Source organism: Panthera onca, chromosome E3 (genome assembly GCF_046562875.1).
Source record: "Panthera onca isolate mPanOnc1 chromosome E3, mPanOnc1 haplotype 2, whole genome shotgun sequence".
NCBI lineage: Eukaryota > Metazoa > Chordata > Mammalia > Carnivora > Felidae > Panthera > Panthera onca.
The window spans coordinates 1512743-1531970 of NC_138354.1; the positions used below are offsets into that span (position 1 = coordinate 1512743).

The 19228-nt window shown below is 65.4% G+C and overlaps 1 protein-coding gene across 6 annotated transcripts in view; it reads right to left on the reverse strand.

The window, feature by feature from the left end:
- Nucleotides 1-2341: 2341 nt before the first annotated feature.
- Nucleotides 2342-19228, reverse strand: part of MAD1L1 (mitotic arrest deficient 1 like 1) — a 315909-nt gene continuing 299022 nt past the window's right edge. For all 6 annotated transcript variants that reach the window (XM_081791670.1, XM_081791669.1, XM_081791671.1 and 3 more), the window contains one exon: nt 2342-2791. In XM_081791670.1, the coding sequence (XP_081647796.1) occupies nt 2633-2791 (159 nt within the window). In that variant the 3' untranslated portion in view covers nt 2342-2632. The remainder of the gene's footprint in view (nt 2792-19228) is intronic.

Here is a 19228-nt window from a genome sequence, read left to right on the forward strand (position 1 = left end):
CCGCCGTCCAGCCCAGGCTGGCCCGTGCGTCGGCGTCTGGAAGGGGCCTTGGGAGACCCTCTCCCTGTGGAGGGAGGAAGCTGGGGACCGTGGCAGGGATGGGACACGTGCCTGGGCGTCTGCACCTGAGGGAAGGCCTTTGCTGGATTTGAGCTGCCCGGCGCCCACCCCGTCCTGCAGAAGCGGGGACAGCGGGCTGTGCCAATGCGAGACCCCGCCAGGCACCCTAACCCGAGAGGGGACGAAAGCTTCGGGGACAGTTTAGGAACCATCTTGGAGGTTGGTGGTGGAGCCCTGCAGCCGTGGGGCTTCGTGGCCTGTGTCGGGCAGTGGGTAGCTGGTGGCCACGGGGCTGTGGCACCATGCAGCCCGATTCCTCAGCTCTGACCCAAATCCTTCCAGGATATTCCTCTTTCGCCTGGGCTCGCCTAGCAACCGGCACCCCTTGGGGGGCATCCAGTCTCCGTGGCCCACTGCGGACGGATGTTCCCTCGGCTGCCCACGGGGCAGAGGTCAAGAGCTTCTGTCCTGGCCCACGATCCAGGACATCCCCGTCCCTCGAGGTCCACCGGCCGTCAGAGCCCGGCCGGACACCCCTACCTAAGCCATCTGAGAGAGAACCAGCTCCACGCCCACTGCCCTGGAGGGTGCCTGTCCCTGGTAAGCGCCGTCTGCACGCAGGGAACGTGCTGGTGTGTGTATTCCTGCCCGTGCGTGAGGGGCCGTGCAAAGCGTTTTTTAGGGGCTGGTGATTTCGCGTGGCCTTCTGAACTGAGCGTTTCCTTGCTGTTGTACAAGCAGCCGGCCCTCCGTCTGCTCCGCGGGGCGGAGAAGGGAAGGCTGGCCTCCCCGCCCACCGCACCCTCCAGGCTGGAGCCTGCAACAGGTGCGGGGGGGGGGGGGGGGGGGTTCCCGCTGTAGGCTTGGGGCCCCCACGTCCGGGGAGGGCAGGGTCAAGCCCACAGGGCCTCAGCAACACCCCCCGCCCCCTCCGCCCCACCACTACCCTGCGGGTTTCTGATGGTGCTGGACACAAGCCCAGGGACCAGGCCCTAGAACAGAGCCTGGGAGGGAGTCCACTCTGACGTCTGCCTGAAACCCAGCACGGGGGTGGGTGGTCTTTGCTGCAGAAGCCAGGACCCCCAGGAGCTTCTTCCCAGTTCCCAAGGGGCTGCTCCGCGGGGTTCGGCAAGCCTCCCACGTGGGGGAGCGGGTTTGGAAACGGGTGCTGTCGGTGAGACAGGACGTGGGGCAGGGGAGCCTCGGGCCTCCGCACGGGCACGCCGGGGCTCTCAGCCCGTGGAGGGCGGAAAGCCCCCGAGCTGGACTGGGGTCCCCATTCCCACTGGCTTGTGGCCCTGGGAAGCCACGTCACCACCCCGAGCCCGTGTTTTCAGTTTCAAAGTGAACAGTTTCAAAGCCATCCGGGCTGTGCTGTGATCAAGGGAGCCAGGGGGGCTCCGGGTTCAGGCAGGAGAGCCTTGCTGGTGACCCTGGCGCCTGGCCAGGCCGTGTCTCCATCTGCCCGCGGTGAGGCTGCCGGCCACGGGCTGGCACCGCCGATGCAGCCACACGGGCGGCTGACGTCAGGACTCATTGTCCCCATGACCGGTGACAGGTCTGGAGTGCTGAGCCGTGCGTGTCAATGAGGTGGCACTTGGGCGCTCCAACGCCAGGCGGCCCGTCTTCTGTCCCCCAACATCCCGTGCTGGGGGGAGGGGTGGGCCACCACTCCAGGCCTTCCCGAGCCCCCCAAACCCCTGGTCAGCGGGCCCCCCAGGCCCGGAGCTGTGAGTACAGAGGCCAAGGTCCCCCCGGGGCTGGCAGCTGGACCCCCTCCCACAAAGGCGGCCCCCGTCCCTGTGCCCAGGGGTCCGGGGAGAAGGCCGACCCGTGTGCTGTGATCCCCATCCCTGCCCCGGGTGCCCAGGCGTGTGCAGGCTGCTGGTCCTGAGGTCACCACAGGGAGGAGGACGTGGCCGGAACCACCAGCGTCGCCCGTGGGGGCCTGGGGTTTGGGGTGCTGGCTGCCAGCACTTCCACACGGGGCCTGGAGCCGCCCTCCCGGCCAGCACCTGGGGCCGCCCAGTGTGAGCGTCATCGTCGGTCCGTTGGCGGGGGGAGGGTGGGGGCGTGGGGGGGGGGCGGAGTCCAGGGCAGGGGAAGTATCTCGCCCACTCTGTTCCACCTGAACACGCGCTCCCTCTCTTCTGCTGGGGGCGGTGGCTCCCGGGCTGCCAACCACCGTCCCCTGGTGTCCAGGGGCTGCCCCGGGGCCAAACCGAGGGCTGGTGGGCAGGGCGAGCCCGTCCTCTCAGACGCACACAGCGAGCCGGCGGGGTGGCCGAGGAGCAAACTTTATTTCATACGGAGCAGGGACTCTGCCGGGTTTGAGCGGTGTGTGGACGGGGGTACACACTGGGGAGGGGGCCGGAAGCGGGCCCCCCGGGCCACCCCCCGGAGCGGCGGCACCGAACGTCCTGGGCGAGGAGGAGGGTGCGGCCTCTCCCCCGCAGAGCGGCTCAGCCCCTGCCGGCTACGGGTGCGGGCGGCCGGGGTCCGTGGGGCCGCGTGGCGGGAGGCGGGGTGGGCCTGGGACCCGCCGGCTGCCCTCTTCCGCGTGAGCCGCAGGCTAGGCCACCGTCTGGCGGCTGAAGAGGTCGAGCGTGAGGGCGCTGAGGAAGGCGGGGATGCTGTCTTGGCGCAGGAGGTGCAGCTCGATGAGCTCCGGCACCGTGCGTGAGAAGGCCGTCTCCAGAAGCTGCATCTTGGCGCCTGAGGGTCCCGTGGCCTGGAGGGCGGGCGGGAGACACAGAGGACACACGGTCAGCGGTGCGGTGGCCTGCGGGGTCCCCCCGCCCCTGCCCCAGGGCCCTTCGGTCCAGGACAGGGCGGGACGGGGACCCCGTCCCCGGCGGGGGTGCAGAAGACGGGATGTGGGGCGTGGGGCGTGGGCTCCGGGTGCCCAGCTGCCCTCTGTCGGTCTGCCCAGCCCTCCCCGTCCTCAGAGCCCGGCCCCCGTGACGGCAGCCGACACCCCGCCCCACCCCCCGATGCTACAGACGAACGGGCGAGGGGCCGGAGCCGCCCCAGAGAGCTGCTCCGCGCCCGGGCGGACGGCCGTGCCCCCTGGTGCTCAATCCCGTTGGCGCCGGCCACAGAACGGAGGGGGTTCCCACCGGCGGCCCTGCTGGGAGGCCAACCCCGCTCGCGGGCCTTGCTTCTCCGCGGGAGGAGCCGCTCCCGGCCACGATACGCACAACAGCCGGGGTGCGCACGCCGCCCACGGAGTCCGTCGGCGGACCGTTACTCAGCCACGAAAAGAACGCAGCCCTGACCCCTGCTGCGCCAGGGACGAACCCCAGACACGGAACAACACGCGTGCGTCAGATCATCCGTAGGGAGTGTGCAGAACGGCGAGTCCGCGAGATGGAAAGTACATCAGTGGCTGCCAGGGGCTGGGCTGGGCACGGGACGGACTGCCAGTGGGCGTGAGGGTCCTTGGTGGGGCGACGAGAGTTCTGAAATCGGGTCGTGGTGGCGGCACAGCTTGGAAGACACCAAATACACCAAAAAGCAAGCCGCGGGGTGAACTGCACAGCGTGGGAACTCCCCCCCTCCACCCCACCCCGGGGCTGGGAGCGTGTACTAAACCCCCGTCTGCCCCACAGCCTGACGGGGCCACCCTCCTCCCAGGAGCTGCGGGGGCTGCCTGGCTCCGCCCGTGTGCACGGCTCACCCCTGCACGCGGCGGGCCACGCACGCGGCCCGCACACCGACCTCCGCCCGGGAAGGACGCCTGGATGCGCCTGTTGGGAGGCGGTGGTCTCCCTCCGAGACCCCAGGAAGGAGCTGGTGCCGGCCTGCCTGCTCCCCCGTCCTGTCCCACGAGCCCTCCCGGCGGCCGTTGGAGCTCGTGGCGCCCAGCGTCTGAGCGGCCCCCCCCCGCCTGTGTGCCGCGCGGACGGCCTCTGCTGCCTCCCCAGGGCACCCACCCTGCTCCCCTGCGTGTCCGCACGTTTAGGCTTGTCACAGTTCAACACGGACCATTTTTAAACAAAAGTAAGAGAAACCACTCTGACCTTTTACCGAGAAAATCCTTTCATTTCTGCCTTCTGCTCAATTGTGAAAATTTCCCCTAAATGTCAGAGGGGCTGATCCTCCGGCAGCGGAGGGGCGGGGAGCAGACGCAGGGCACCGCTCAGGCCGGGGGTGGGGGTGGGGGGGGGCGCTGAGGGAGGCCGTGGCGCCCGCCTGGCTCGGCGGCTGAGTGGCAACCCTCCTCCGAAGCGGGGTCCCTCCACGCCGCGCTGCACCTGGCCGGGACCCCTGCCTGCCCGGGAGGGGGCCTTCAGTCCGGGTGTCTCCCCAGATCCCTGTTGGGCTGTGGGGCCCCAGCCATGCTTTACACACATCAGACATCCCTCGCGGCTGCCAGCACTGCGGCCGTGTCTCGAACAATCGACATTTAACGCTCGCCCACGCGAGGCCCATCCTGGGCACCTCAGTGCACCTGTCCGGCATTCAGGAGGCGAGCGCACGGCCACAGAGACACTGGCTGTGCCCTGGGGCTGGCGGGGGGCGTGCAGGAAGGAGGCGTGACCAGGGCGGCCTTCTCAAAGCCGAGGGTTTGTGAGCCACCCGCCCCCCCCCCCCGCACCCCCCCGGCCACGCCGGCCCATTCCGTGGGAAGGGCCGTGTCCTTGCTCAGAGGCGGCGTGGAGCCGTGTGGCTGCCAGCATGTGCCCTGGTCACGCCATGCCAATCAATCTCTGCTAGGCTCCACCGTGCTCAAATACCACCCGGTCCCCAGGTACCTTGTAAATCACTCTAATTAGAGGCTGTTCGCTTAAAATTAGAGAGCAATTTTTTAAAAAGCAAATTGCCCAGTAAGACGCGTTGGCTGTGGCTGGAAATATTTATGGCCTGTGTCTCTGCCTCCTCTGCCCCCAGCATTTGGGAGTGACAGGCCGCGGTGTGGCTGGCAGGCGCCCCGTGGCGAGCAAGGCGCTCCGCCACAGTAAGACCCCCGGCGGCCCCTGGCTGGCCGTCAGCGCGGTCCGGCGCTCACACCTCAGCCTGGACTCGCCTCCAGGCCTCCCCTCCCTCCAGACGGCGGAGCTGGGCCTGCCTCGAAGGGTTCTGCCGGGACCCAGACGGCCAGGTCCGTCTGCCACGGCGCGAGTCTGCGGAGACGGGCCACGCGGGGACGCCGGGGGGCTCCGGGGCTGTGCGTCATCGGAAGACGAAGCACGTAGTGGCTCCAATGGGGCTCGTTAAATGCCAGCCTGTGGCACCCCACAGCTGGCGGGACGGCACGCGGCGGGCCCTTTGTGAGATGCCCTGAGTAGGGAACTGCCCCCGCTTCGGTGGCCCCCTCCCAAGCCCCCGACTGCCCGTGGGACGGCACAGAGGGGAGGGGATTCCCGTCGAGTGCAAGCCTACCGCTTGCTGAGGGAGCCGAAGGCGATCCCGCGAACGAAGGCACGGGAAGAATCCAGAGATGAGACCCATAGCGAGGTGTGGGTCCTCACGTCCCCACCTGAGCAAGATTTAGACAACACAACAAGATGATCAAACAGGCAGTGCGAACACCACTCTCTCAAGACTCTGGGAGCGGGGTATCGTCTCTGCGTCACGGTGGCATGGCGGCTTGTCACAAGGCCCCATCGACTCCCGAGGAAGCGGCTGACGGCAGCTGGAGGGAAACGCAGGACGACGGGAGCATCCTGGGGCCTGAAAACAGACGGTGAACAGTCACAGAGACTTGGGGGCCCCAGCTCGGTGACGAGAGACACATGAGATGACGCGGCATGCTTCCGTGACCCCGCGGGCCGAGACGAAACGCGGGGTCGTGGCTCGTGGGCGCACCGGGCAGAGCCGGGGGGACACAGAGCCCGGGGTGCCCTGCTGGAGACCAAGGACCACCCGCCAGGTGTCGGGGCTCTGCCTCGAGAGGCAGAGAAGGGAAGGGTCGCGATCAAGGAGGAATGAACGATACTGACGACAGGAGAGGGGGTATTGCAACCAGAGGCCGGTCCTTCGAAACCAGCAACAAAACAGACGGAAGAGAAAAGACAGAAGCTGCCGATACCAGAAATGAGATCCTGGAGCTGTTCCGAGAATAATAAGAAAACACTTAAAAACCCTTTATGCCCATAAACTTGACAGCTGGGAACAGAGCGTCCCTTAAACACCACGGAGCACCAGGGCTCGGTCAAGATGAAGCAGCGAACCCGACAAGTCCGGCGGCCGTTTAGGAAACCGAATTTGTAATTAAAACGCTCCAGAAGAAACCTCCAGTCCCACGTGGTTCCACCGGAGAATTTTATCAGACATTTAAACGAGAATTAACGCCCATTTTCCACGGTCTGTTCCGGAAGACGGAGCAGAGAGAGTACTTCCCTGCGCACCGGTGTGTCCGCCCGACAGCAAGCCAGAAATGGCGCACACGCACAGGCGGGAGAGAGAAGTGGACTTGGTGCAGAGACCCTCAGCAGAGCTCAGCTAACGTGGTCGGGAAGTATAGAGCGGCGACTACGCCAGGACCACGCGCAAGGCACTTCTGCGTGTGGCCGGTGCGCTGACGACCAGTCAGGACGCGTCACCACAACCCCAGGACACCCAGTCCCACTGCCGACACAGGGAACGCCTCTGACAAAACGCGACCTCCATTCCCGAAGAAAACCCTCGGCAGACGGGCGCGCACGGCCCACGCGGCCTCCGAGTGGGACAGGCGGCGCCGTCCCGTCCTGGGGGCAGAACACACACGTGGGGGCCTCGACGGAGGCCCCCACTAACGTGCCCCATCAACCTTTTTTTTAATTTTTTTTTTTTAACGTTTATTCATTTTTGAGACAGAGAGAGACAGAGCATGAACGGGGGAGGGTCGCAGAGAGAAGGAGACACAGAATCTGAAAGAGGCTCCAGGCTCTGAGCCGTCAGCACAGAGCCCGACGCGGGGCTCGAACTCACGGACCGCGAGATCACGACCTGAGCCGAAGTCGGACGTCCAACCGGCTGAGCCACCCAGGCGCCCCCCCCCCCATCAACCTTCTTAACGCAAGTGCCAGAGCTGCCCCACGGAGAAAGACGAGAGAACTGAAAAGAATTCTGACTTAAACCTCACACCTCACGCAGAACTTAACTCCACGCCCATCACAGACTTACACGTAAAACATAAAAACCTTCAAGCACAGAGACGACATTTCAGGACCTAAGACCAGGCGGAGAACTTGTCAGACTTCACACAGAAAGCTCAGTCCAGAAAACAGAATGAAGACGGGACAAACCGATGGGCCTCATGGAAACTGCCAGCCTTTGCTCCCGAGACACAAGCCCGCCCGGGAAGGGGTACGTCCGAGTCATGAGTGACCCGGGGCTGGCATTCTGTGTCCCGGCGCCTCCTGGCTGGAAGGTCAGGTGCACGGTTGTGTTTCGCTCACGGCTGTCCCCCCCCCCCCCCCCCCCCCGCCGGAACAGGGCCCGGAGCAACGGGTGCAGCCGGGCCCCCTCCTCCTGCACAGCGCTGGCCGCGGTTGCGACGGTCTGTTCATCTCTGTGACTCGCTGAACCGTCTCCCTCCGTTCCCGGGACGCCCGGGGAAGAGGCGGCCGCAGTCAGGACGGGGCGGGTGGGGGTACTGATGGCAGCCCCACGCCACCCCGGGGCTCACCTCGCCCACGCGCTCAGATGCCCCGAGGCCGGCCCTCCACTCCCTCACTGGCTCCCCGGCTGCAGGTGGGAAGCTGGCGGCTGCAAGGCCCGGGGGAGGCCGGCTGCTTGGCGGCCGTCTTCAGTCGCATGAAGGCTCACGTGCGGATCTGGGGGCGGCAGGCACCTGAGTGGACACAGCTCCAGGCGGCCCTGCGTCCCGCGAAGCCCGCCGCTCCCATCCCGGCCCCGTCCTCGGTGCCACCCCCAGGCCTTCGCGTGCGAGGCAGGGGCTGGGAGCCCGGGCACGGCGCAGGCACGGCCTCTCTGCAGCCGGGTCCCGGCCGGGCTCCGCGGCCAGAGGCTGGCCCCGCGGGGACAACGTGGGGCGGTCGGTGTGTGCAGGCGTGCGCAGACGCCTGCCGCGTGCCGGGCACCCCCTTCCCGCCGCCACGCACGCGTACCCCGGGTCTTCGGGGTTGAGCGGCCGTCCCCCCACTCAGACGCGACCGCCCAACGCCTCTGCTCTGACCCCTCCGTCTGGACGGCCTCCTCCCGGTGCTGGCCCTGGGTGACCCGGGGCGCTCTGGCGAAGCTCGGGTCCCGCGCGTCCGTCGGGTGTGAGAGCCCCCGCTCGGCGGGACGCGCTCGGTGGTGGGTGGTGGGTGGCTGTGGCCCCGTCTAGGGGAGGAGCCTTCTACCAGGAGCACAGGCGCTTCCTCCTCCGGGGACCAGCCCGCCCTGCAGAGGGGCGGCCCAGGCCGCGCACCCCGGCTGTGCACACTAGCCAGGCTGCGAGGGAGCTCCGGCTACGCGGGCGAGGGCCCGACGCGCTGCCCGAGCCGGCACACGCCCACCGGTGATGCGCGGACAGCGGCTTCGCCACGTCTGCTAGGAAGTCGCCTTGAACTTCCGTGCCGGAGGAAGCCCCCTGAGCACGCACCGCAGTGGGTCATGCTCACACACGACACGGCTCTACACGTGCAGAGAAAAAGCGTGTAAACCACAAAACCTAAGTGGTTAGCTCAGGGAGCTGCGATGAAACGTGGCTCCTTACGGCTTTGTGCACTTTGCGGATTTTCTACCGCGGCCGCACGTCGTCTCCGTAACCAGGGCCAGCCCGATGCGAACTGGGTCTCCGAGAGCGGCACTTCTGACACAGGGCACTCATCACACACGCTGGTCTTGCCACAGGCACGTGCGAGTTCGTGGGCCTCACCGGCCGCCTGGCCCCGGGACTGGGGCCCCTGGGATGCCCGCCACGGCACCCACGGGTCTCCCACCCAGAACCACGCACCAGGGCGGCGGTCGGTCGTGGTGTAAGTGGCCCGGCCCACCCGGGCCCCGCCTGGGGACACGGAGGTGACCCTCGGCCCTGGATCCCTCCTCCGCATAGCCCCCACCTGGCCGCTCCTGCTGCCCCCCGCCCCCGACTGTGACGGTGTCCTGTGTCTCCTCACCTTGTAGGCCGGGCTGGGCGAGGAGGCCCTTCCCACTGCTGCCCTCCAGGCGCCCCCCCACATGCCCTGCCAGCCTCCGGCTCTGGTGCACATCCCCGCCCACTGCTGTCCCTCAGGGAGGGCGGGCGGCGGGGGGGGGGGGGGGGTGACCCCGGTGCTCGGCGTAGGCGGACCCAAACAGGCCTGGGCACAGGCAGAGGGACGTGGTGGCCAGCGGATCGGGACGAGCTGGACGGAACGCCGAGGAGCCCGTCCCAGCACGAAGCTGCAAACGCCGAGCTGGCAAAAAGGATGTCCAGCACGGGGCGGAGGGAAATCGCTCCCCCAATTATCCCCGCTCAATTGTGCCGGGAAACGGCTAAATACCGCATGTTCTAATTATACCGGCGTTGCTGGAGTTACCGTCCCCGGCGAGGGGCGACCTCTCCCCAGCGTGCTCTGGGGGGTGGGGGGGGGGGGCGAGGCCAGGCGCCCCGGCAGCTGCAGATCGGTTCCGAGCCCACAGTTGTTATTATTATTACTCTATTTATACGGCTCTGCATCCCTCGTGCCTCGCCCCGGTTTGTGCAGCTGCTCCCACGGCCTCACGAGGGAGGGGCAGGAGGGCGCACATGGGCGGCGAGGGCCCAGGGTCATTTCCAACGAGCCTCGTGCATCACAGGTGGGTGCCCAGGGGGCCCACAGGTCATCGGCACAGGGCCAGGCTCCGTCTGGCGTCCCACTCCCGGCCCAGGCCTCCTTCCCATCCCGGGAGGAAGGTGGGGACAACCGTGGGGGCCGGGCCACCTCCCTCCTACTGGCTCCCAGGGGCAGGAGGCCAAGTGCAAGGGGCCCCCAAACAGCTCTGAAGGCCGGACGTCCCGGGAGGGACCGGGCCAGATGGGCTGGAGCACGTGTCCCCTAGCCAGCCACGCTCAGCGCAATGACGCGGATGGCACCAGGTCACACAGGAAGCCCCCCTCCCCGTCCAGACAAGCTGGTACAGTGGAGCGCTCACGGGGACACAGGCGGCCGGCTGGGGGAGCGGCAGAGACTGAGCTGGGGACCTGGGCTCCGATCGTGGCTGCCCCTCCCACTCGCCGTGTGACCGTGGCACCTCCCCTCCCCTCCCCTCTGCGAGCTGGACTTCCCTCAGTGGAAAGGGGCACACGGTGTCTGTGTCCCCACCTCGGATATTAACTCACTCACGTGCTGACAAGACGGATGAAGCCAGCCGCCACGTCACGGGCTGTCCACGTGAGGGGGAACTGACGGTGGCCTCTGGCCAACGGCCCGAGAGGAACTGAGCGGACCCACGTGAGTCTCTCCCCAAGAGACTCGTGGCTGTGGCGCGAAGGAGGGCCCACCTGGGCGCAGTCCGGCCACTGACCGTCGGGCCACCGCCACCGTGCTCGCGGTGAGTGCTTGTTCCGCCATGGACTGTCGATATGGGAGGGCAGAAAAAAATCCCTTTAGAAAAACATCCTGAAAGGTGATGCAAACCTTACCGAACATGAAACGTAAGTCAGGAAAATGACACCAGAGTGCACGGTAACCCAAGTGCTCAAAAGCAGGAACGACTTAAGATACGGCGGCCAGAGACGACCAGACACATGGCCAGAGGCGCAGGATGGGGTGACAGCGGACGCTCACTGGCAACCACGGAGGCCTGCAAAGTACAGAAGCAGCAACCAAACACAACCCCCAGCGCCCCCCACTCCCCGTGGAAATGTTCAGAAGGCGAGGCCGGCTCCAGACGCGCACGAGTGGAAATGGGAGCACGGAGAGCGGAGGGAAGCCCCGACTCTTGAAATCTCTTCACGTGACAGCAGCAGGCCACGAGCCTCCTCGCGTGCACAAAGTGACATCCAAGGGAGCTCGGAGCGGCGGGGTTCTCACGCCCCACGTCGCGAGAAGGCTGCGGGAAGAGGCACCCAAGTCCTTCAACAACCCTCAAAACAGCACGAAGAAGTACAGACAGTAAGTCGAAGAAGGAGACAGACCGACTTGTACAAAACATTCCCCCGACCCAGAGGAAGGCAGACAAAGAGGTTCAGGGAACAAGACAGGCCGGAAACAATGAATTTTGGAGCGAAGACCGTCCCTGGGGATGAGGGTAGCTTCAGAATGATAACAGGACTAATTTATACATGAAATAAAAAAAAAAAATGACAGAAATACAAGAAGGCACAGACAAATCCAGAATTAGTCAGAGATTTCAACGCTTGTCTGTCTTTAATTGACAGAAAAGATAAAAAATCGGCGAGACTTTGATAGAAGATAGGACGTTTGACAAGATTATCAAAGAACCTGACGTAACTGACGTTTATAGCACACGCTCCAGCAGAATACACGGTATTTTTAAGTATGTTTGCTACACAGACAACATTCTGGACCTTACAACAAATTTCGACGAATTTTAAAGGATTAACGTCGTGCAAAGTATGTTCTCCGACCACAATGAAATTCAGTCAAAACCTAATAACGGAAAGGTAGCTGGAGATTGTCAAAATACTTGGAAACTTGGTAACCTACTTCTAAGTAACCCCTGGGTCAAAGAAGAAACCAAGAGGGAAATTACTAAGTCATTTCAACTGAATGAAGCTGAAAACAAAATCATCCGAATTTGCGGACAGACTGAGGCAGACCTTGGGGAAGTTTTTAGCGCTAAATGTCTATGCGAGAAAAGAAGAAAGGGCTCACGTCAGTGACTTCAACTTGCACCTCAAAAAGCTGAAATAAAAAGGGCAAATGAGACCCAATGTACGCAGAAGAAAGGAAACAAAGATCAAAGCGGAAATCAATGAACTAGAAAGCAGAAAAGCAAGAGAAAAAAATACAACCCGCAGTGGTCCGCGAAGATTAACAAGGCTGACGCACTTGGGCCAGACTGCTTAGGAATGAAGGGCGGAAGACGACTGATGGGGTCGTGGGGGACGGGGGTGACAGCACGGGTCCCAAAGATGTCAGAAACACAAGGAGGGAGCACTACCAGCCTCACGTCGGTGAGTCCGACAACTTAGATGCAGCGGACCAACTCTGAAAGACAGAACTTGCCGAGCTCACCGCAGAGGAGGGCTAAACCCGCTAAGCCCTGTGTCCGCTACGGAAAACCTCTCACGGAATCTCCTGGGCTGGTGGCGCTCCCCGGGTCCCACGCAACACGCAACACCGGAGGAAGCGATACCAGCCCGACATCAAGTCTAAGACACCCGATGAGGACGAGCACGCCCCAAGCCCACGGAGAGCCCAGCACTGCTGATACGTCAAGAAGAAGGGCCATGTGATTCTCAGAACAGGAGGGAACTTCCTCAGCCTGACCGACGGCACCTGCGAATAACCCACATTCACGCCACAGTCGACGGCCCGAGAGCGAGCACCTCCCCGCCCGCCGCAAGCAGAGGCTCGCCAGCTGGCTCAGCATCGCTCTGGAGGCTGTGTGGACCCGTGCAGGTGCAACGTCACGGTCCAGGTAGAAAATCCAATCACTACAAAGATACCAGGAAAGACACATGAGGTTAGCGAGGGTGCAAAATAAAAGATCAATATTCAAACACGAACTGCTTTTCTACAGTAGCAACAAGGAGAGATTAGAAGAGGAAAAGCAATCCCCTTCACAACAGCGTCAAAACACCAAACGCTTCGGGACGCACCCGACAAAAGGAAGCGATGGTGCGGACAGACACTCTTGTCGACCCCGTGTTGCTACGACGGCCATTCTCCCCTCGATGACCTGGGAGGCTCGCGCACCCCTGACCAAAACCCGAGCAGACGTGTGCTGTGCACGCACACAGGGGCCTCAAACACGGGAATGCAAACACCCGGGAATACCGCCAGCGGCTCCGAGTGAGGAGGCGGGGGCGGCTCCACAGACGCCCTCCCTGCTCCCAGCCGCCTCCACAGGGACTTCCTGGCTCCCCTGTAGCCCCCCATGGCCTTGGGAGAAAGCGCTATGCGGTCTTCTCACCGGGCCCTACAGCACAGTAAGCCAGCGGCTGCGGGTACGGATACCGAGGGTCCGCAAACGCTTGGTCCTGTGCCATCGACGGAGCGACCTGGCTGAGAGAGAGGGATTCTCTCCCGCCGGGCCCAGGCCGCCTCCTTTGGCCACCACCGCGGACACCGCCTCCCGGCCCCACCCTGGGCCAGGGACACAGAGACACAAGTGCCGGGCCCGGCCGTACGGAGAGGCCGGTCCCGAGGACCCCGAGACCAGATGGGGGAGCCACTTGGCTGGGGGGGGGGGGGCAGCCCGCACTTCACAGGTGGCTGGCATAGCACGGCTGGTGGCCCGGGTGCCTCGGCCGTGGTCACACGCCGTGCAGCAGGCACACTGTGCTAGCCCTGGGTTAAAGACATCCCTGTGACGGACGTGACTCCCAGAAAGTTGTGTCTCCACAGTCACGCTGGCGTAAGAGCAGCCGGACGCGCTGTGCGCTGGGCCTCGCCGGTCACCCGGGTGGCGCGTGGCTGCCACGGGCCCTGAGCAACGAGGACGGAAGTGGTCTCCGCCTGGTCGCCGTGGGATCGGGACCTGCTGCCCGACCCTCGCCCTCCTGCGGCCGCGAGGGTCGCGCCTTAAAGCAGCCTCCATCCTGGCAGCAGAGTCCCCTCCTCTGTCTGCGCCGAGAGAAGCGCACAGGGTGGCTCTGCGAGAGCCCCCCGCTCCTGCCAGGTGCCTCTCTCCCGCGGGGGTCCCGGGCAGGGAGGCTGTTGGGAGGCTCGGAGGGGCCGGGCGGCCCGAAGCCGGGGCACACGCGGTCCAGGTAACCTAGACCCCCCTCCCCTGGAACGAGGGGCCGCGGCTGCCGCGCAGGGTCCCGCTGGGGGACGAGGCCCCATCTCTCGGGCCTGTGAGTGTCCCTGACTCGGGGTTCTCCGTCCCCGCCAGGAACCACGGGCGCTCCTGGCTGAGGCCTCGGGGAGCCGGGCCCCACAACGTCCCAGGGTCCCCAGCCCTCACGTTTCTGCCACCATCTCTGTGCTGACTACCCCGCTCAGCCCTCTGGCGTCGGTATCATCTGCAAACTGCCTTGTTTTTCATCTCTGGCAAGGCTGAAAATCTGATCATGAAAGGAAATTTTCTTTTTTCTTTTTTAATTAGTACTCGGTAATATCACCAAGCTGTGAGTTTATGGCTTTGTAGATCTTGTGTTTTTGACACTAATTACTCACAAAGGCTTTTTAAGCCTCATCTCAACTCTGCAACTGCCACGCCGGCGATTACACAAGAGAGGGAGACCCAACAGATTCCACAGGTCACACCCGGCCCCTCCGACCCCTGCTCCGGGCTTGTGGGGGGCCGCCACCCCCCTGGCCCCTGGGGCAACCCGGCCGTTCCCAAGGCTCTGGCCCAGGGGCCTCAAGGCCACGTCTCCGGGACTGCAGTCGCCGCCAGTCCCGGCAAGGGGCTCGGGGCTCAGGCTCTGCTCTGCGCTGAGGAGCCTGTCACAGTCCCCGGCGGCGGCCGGAAAGGACCCGGGGCAGGAGTCCTGGGACCCCGCGGTGGGGGGTGCCTGCTCCACGGTGATGGTCTCCTGGAGCCTCCTAGGAGGGCCTGGCCCGGCTGAGGACAGACTGCCCGCCTCCTCGGCCCTCCTTTCCCGCCCGGGGCCCTGAGCCAGCACCGACCACGTGCCCCTGTCCTCCCTGGCCCGGGCTTCTGCCCCCCTCCTGCCCCCTGCCCAGGCCACCGGGATATGGCGAGGCCGCGTGCACCTCCGCCCGCCTGTGGCTCAACGGGAAAGCCCGCCGGGGAGAGGCTGCTGGCCTGAACCCTGAGCCGAGGTGAGGCCCCAGCACGCCCACCAGGCAGGCCCGCGGCCCGGGCTTCCCGTCCTCACGCTCAGGAGCGCACACCGAGCCCCGGAACCTCGCCGGCAGGCAGGGTGGCCGGAAAAGCAGGAGCAGGTCACCCTCCGCCGGGACCCTCCGTCTCGCTGTGAACCCTGCGTGATGGCGCGTCCCTCCCTCCTCCTTGGAAAACCCGAAGGCTCTCGGATGGGCGATACATCGACTGAGCAGAACAGGAGGCTCCCTCTTGCTCCCGAGCCCCGGGCTGAGCTTGCTGCGCGGTGGGCTGCACCCGGAAGGCTCCCCGGGGGCCGCGGCCCGATGAGCGCGCTGGGCCGACCTGAGATACGATCGGTTAGCCACGGTTCGGCGTTCTTTATTGCGATCCCATCTTAGGATGCAATTAAAACATCTCATCGCCAAAGCGCCTGGCTCCTACCGGGCCTCTGCCGCCTCAGGCGAAGGCGTCAAAGTCGAAGCCAGGGGTGCCGCTTCAGGCACCCCTCTCGTTTCCAAAGGGGCAGGTCTGGCGAGGACCGGTCTCCGAGGACACCCTGCTTTCGCAAGAGCGGTCCCGCCGGCGCTCCTCCCCCCGGGACAGGCTGGTGAGAACCTCCCTTCTGCCCCACACTTCGTGCCGCCGTGGCGACAGGACAGCCCGGAAGTCTGGTCCCTGCAAACACACGCGCCCGCCTGACAGGAAGGAGGCTCTGGCGGGGTGGGCCGAAGCCACGGCTGGGATATCCACGTGAATCGGCACAATCTCACGACGGGTGAAGAGACAACGAAGCAAAGAACTAGTGATGCTGGTTGCATCTGGGCTGGCGTCCCCGTGCCTCGCCCCTGCTGGCCCTGCTCGGGTCACATCCTGTCACGGGGCCGCGTGCATCCCGCCGACGAGGGCTGGGCCGTCACAAACTCCGGGACGCAGTGACGGTGCGCGCTCCTGCAGGACCCTCCGTGACCTGCAGGGTGACCCCGTGACTGGGCAGGCCTGAGCCCGAGGGACGATGGGAGGGACGATGGGAGGGAACCCAGCAGGAGACAGGTGGACGCCCCACAGGCAGACCCCGAAGAGGGCGGGTGGGCGTGGCGGGGGACACAGGGCCTGTGGCGGGGTGGGGGCTGCAGGGGCAGGCGAGAGCTGAGCTTGGGGCTGCCACACCTGGGACCTTCTCCTTACGCGGGGGACCGACACCTCCCCTCACATCTGCCTTTGCCCCGAGGCGGAGAGAGGGGCTGCGATGACACAGGAGCCCTGGGCTGCCCCCAGGGTGACCTGACAGGACTCGGCATGTGCTGGACACTGTGCAGAGGGTCCCAATGTCTGACCCCATCTTCCCTTTCCACCTGGGGGGGGGGGGGCGTGTGCACCAGAGGTGAGGGGCTGGGAGCTCAGCCAGAACCGCCTCCCTGGGCTGCACCCCTCCACTGTGAGCCGGGGCGGCATGACCGTCCCCGTGCTGCCGTCACGACGCACGGCCTGACGGCCAGGGTCACTGTCCCCTCCATCGAGAGCCCGTGCGGCAGGATGATGGGGGAGGGGACCACGGTGACGCCCAGGGCTCGTCTCGCTCTCTCTGGGCACGGGCGCCGCCTGGTACCATTACGGGCACTGCCCGGGTGGGCCGACCGCAGGGCACGGGGGCGGGGGGCGCTGGAGCAGGGGTCTCCTGCTTCCCACGACCCCTCCTGGCAGACTGGCGGGCCACCGGGCAGTGTGCCGGCCTGGGGTTGGGAGCCCACTATTTATTCCCAGCCCGTGGGAGGCGGGGACTCACGCTCCAAAGCGCGGCTCTGTCCAGCACAGCCGTGCCCAGAATACTGACGCAGGGGCGGCCGCGGCTCTGACCTTGGTCGGTTAGCGGCCCTTCTGGCTCCTTCAGCGTCTGGCGGCCGGGAAGTCAGCAACCCAAAATCGACGGCCCGGAACCCCACTGACTGGCCTGTCTCCCTCTGGTTCCAGAATGGAGTGCACTGAGCAGCACGGCCGTCGCGGTCTCTCGCTTGCCTCTCTGAGCTCGAGTCCCTGGGTGTGCACCAGCCAGGCAGCGGGCCCGGGGTGATGGACCGCCTCGGGTCAGGCGCACAAAGCCACGCTGGCCACCCTGACCCCCTCCGCAGGGCCTGGGGGGACCACAGAGTAACGCGGACACGCTCAGCCTTGCCACCAAAGGGGGGCGGGGGCCTCTCCCTGCAGCCGAGCTCCACGGGAACCCATTCTAAGGCACCACCACCCAGGGCTGTCAGGACGGCTGAGTGGCGGCCGTGCCTCGGGAGCGGGGGACAGACAGGAGGGGACACGGCTGGCCTCCGGGCCCTCCATCCGTGCTCCAGGGGGCACGTGCCACCCCACTCTTGCCAGAGCACAGCCAGGGTGAGATGCGGTCTGCCCTTGTGGGGCAGCGTCTCACCACCGGGGTGGAGGCCACCGAGGCCACCAAGGGAGCAAGCACCAAGACCCAAGGATGCCGATCAAACTAGAGTCATTTGCACCCAAGGCGTCCCCAAACCGAGGGGTGATTCGGGACCAACAAAGCATCCAGCCCACGGAGAGGACTCGGGACGGGACACGGCCGCCTGGCTGGTGGGGTCACCAGGACCGAGGGCTCTCCCCTCCGCCCCCCTCCTCTTGGACAAAGAGCCGGCTGGAAGCACAGGGTCCCGGGCTCCCCCTGCCACGGTCCGGCCCTCAGGGAGGAGACGCCACGCCGTGTGGGCACCCGCGTTAAACACCTGAGCAGGCCTGCCCCTCGCTCTGCGGCCAAGGGCACGGCGCGCACACGGCTTCCCTCCCCCAGACCCCTGCCCTCGGACAATAAAAGCCGGAGGAAGGAAGCCCTTCGTGCTTCGCAAATAACGCTCGGACGGATGCCAGCTGCGGGTGCAGGCCGTGTGACGTGTGTTCTCCGTCTCGTCAGCGCCTCGGCCGCACGGAGCTATTTGCTTTCAGACCCGCTTCACGGGGCTGGAATCGTATCGTAGGATTTTCTTCATCCTGCAGTAGAGCCCACGTCCTGCTGGTAACTGCATCTTCACTGACCACGTTCATTTGAAGAAGAAACTTGAAAACGTATCTGCAGCGATTTGCTCCTCGGCCCCAAGAACGGATACGAGCCACCTGCTCACATCCGGCAGGTATCTTCCTGTGATTTAATTTCGGAAATGATTCTCCAGCCTGTTCTGAGAAAGGCAAATCACCCCTCTCTTCGGGGGTGTCTGAAGAGCTCACATCTGTCCCTACCGAAGTCTGGCCTCTTCTGTTTAGCAAGCACCAAATCTCACATCCAAACGAGCTGGGGCCATGGGGCAGCGGGCCAGGTGTCCAGGGACGGGACGTGGCTCAGGAGGGTCTGGAAGGCCCAGCACCCCTGCCAACAAAGGGCGGGAAGGCGGTCACGGTCGCTGTCCTGAAGCAGCGGTGGTCCGGGCGGCTGCCCGTGCACAGGGCAGTCGGCCAGGCCCCCGGCGGCCAGGGCCCACGCGCTCCGACCCCCCAGGGCAGGAAGGCACTTCCCGGGCCGAGAACCGTGTCTGTGACATCTGGGCCGGTCCCGCCTCCGCCCTGGGGGGCCCCCAAAGGTCCTGGTGGGGAAGGGACACGGGCCCGATGTGGGTGGACGTGGCTCTGGGGGCGCGCCACGAGGGCCGCCGAGGCCCCTCTCCCTGGACGCAGAGGGGGAGAGTGTGCTTACGAAGAGAGGGCTCACGCGGGCTGGGCCTCCCGGACGAGCACCATCAGCCAGGCTCTCATTCCTGAAAACAGTGGTTAACGTTCCAGCCGAGCGTGTGACATTAAGGGGATCTAACTTCCCGAACAAGGCGGCACGCGCCGTTTCTCTCGCCGGAACACTGCCCACATGGCGGCAGGGCCCCAGATCCGCCGGGAGGGCCTCCCTCTCAGGGAGAGTCACCCTTAGACCACAGCCCTCCGGGTTCCACGCTGCTGTCCCCGCTGCGGTGTTGGGGGCACGGCCGTCATGGCAGAGGCCAGACCTCAGGCCACCCAGAGGAGGCTGCTCTCGGAGCCTTTGTCCTGGCAGAAAGGTAGAGGGACACGGCCTCCCGTCCCCGAGTGACAACGGAATGGGCCGGCGCGGGGCAGATGCCCCAAGCGTTACAGGGCGAGCGCCCTGGAAACAGCGGGTGCCCCACTCCGGGGCACCTGTGGACAGTGACCTCCTCCTCCTATTCCGACTCCCGGGGACCAGGACAGGCCAGCACCGGACGGCCTCCACAGGCGCCCACCGCCCCGAGCAAGGCGGCCCACGGGCGGGGAGCCCAGGGGCTGGTGCCTACCTCGGGGATCTCAGACGCCCAGGACGGGGGAGCACCCGCTACGT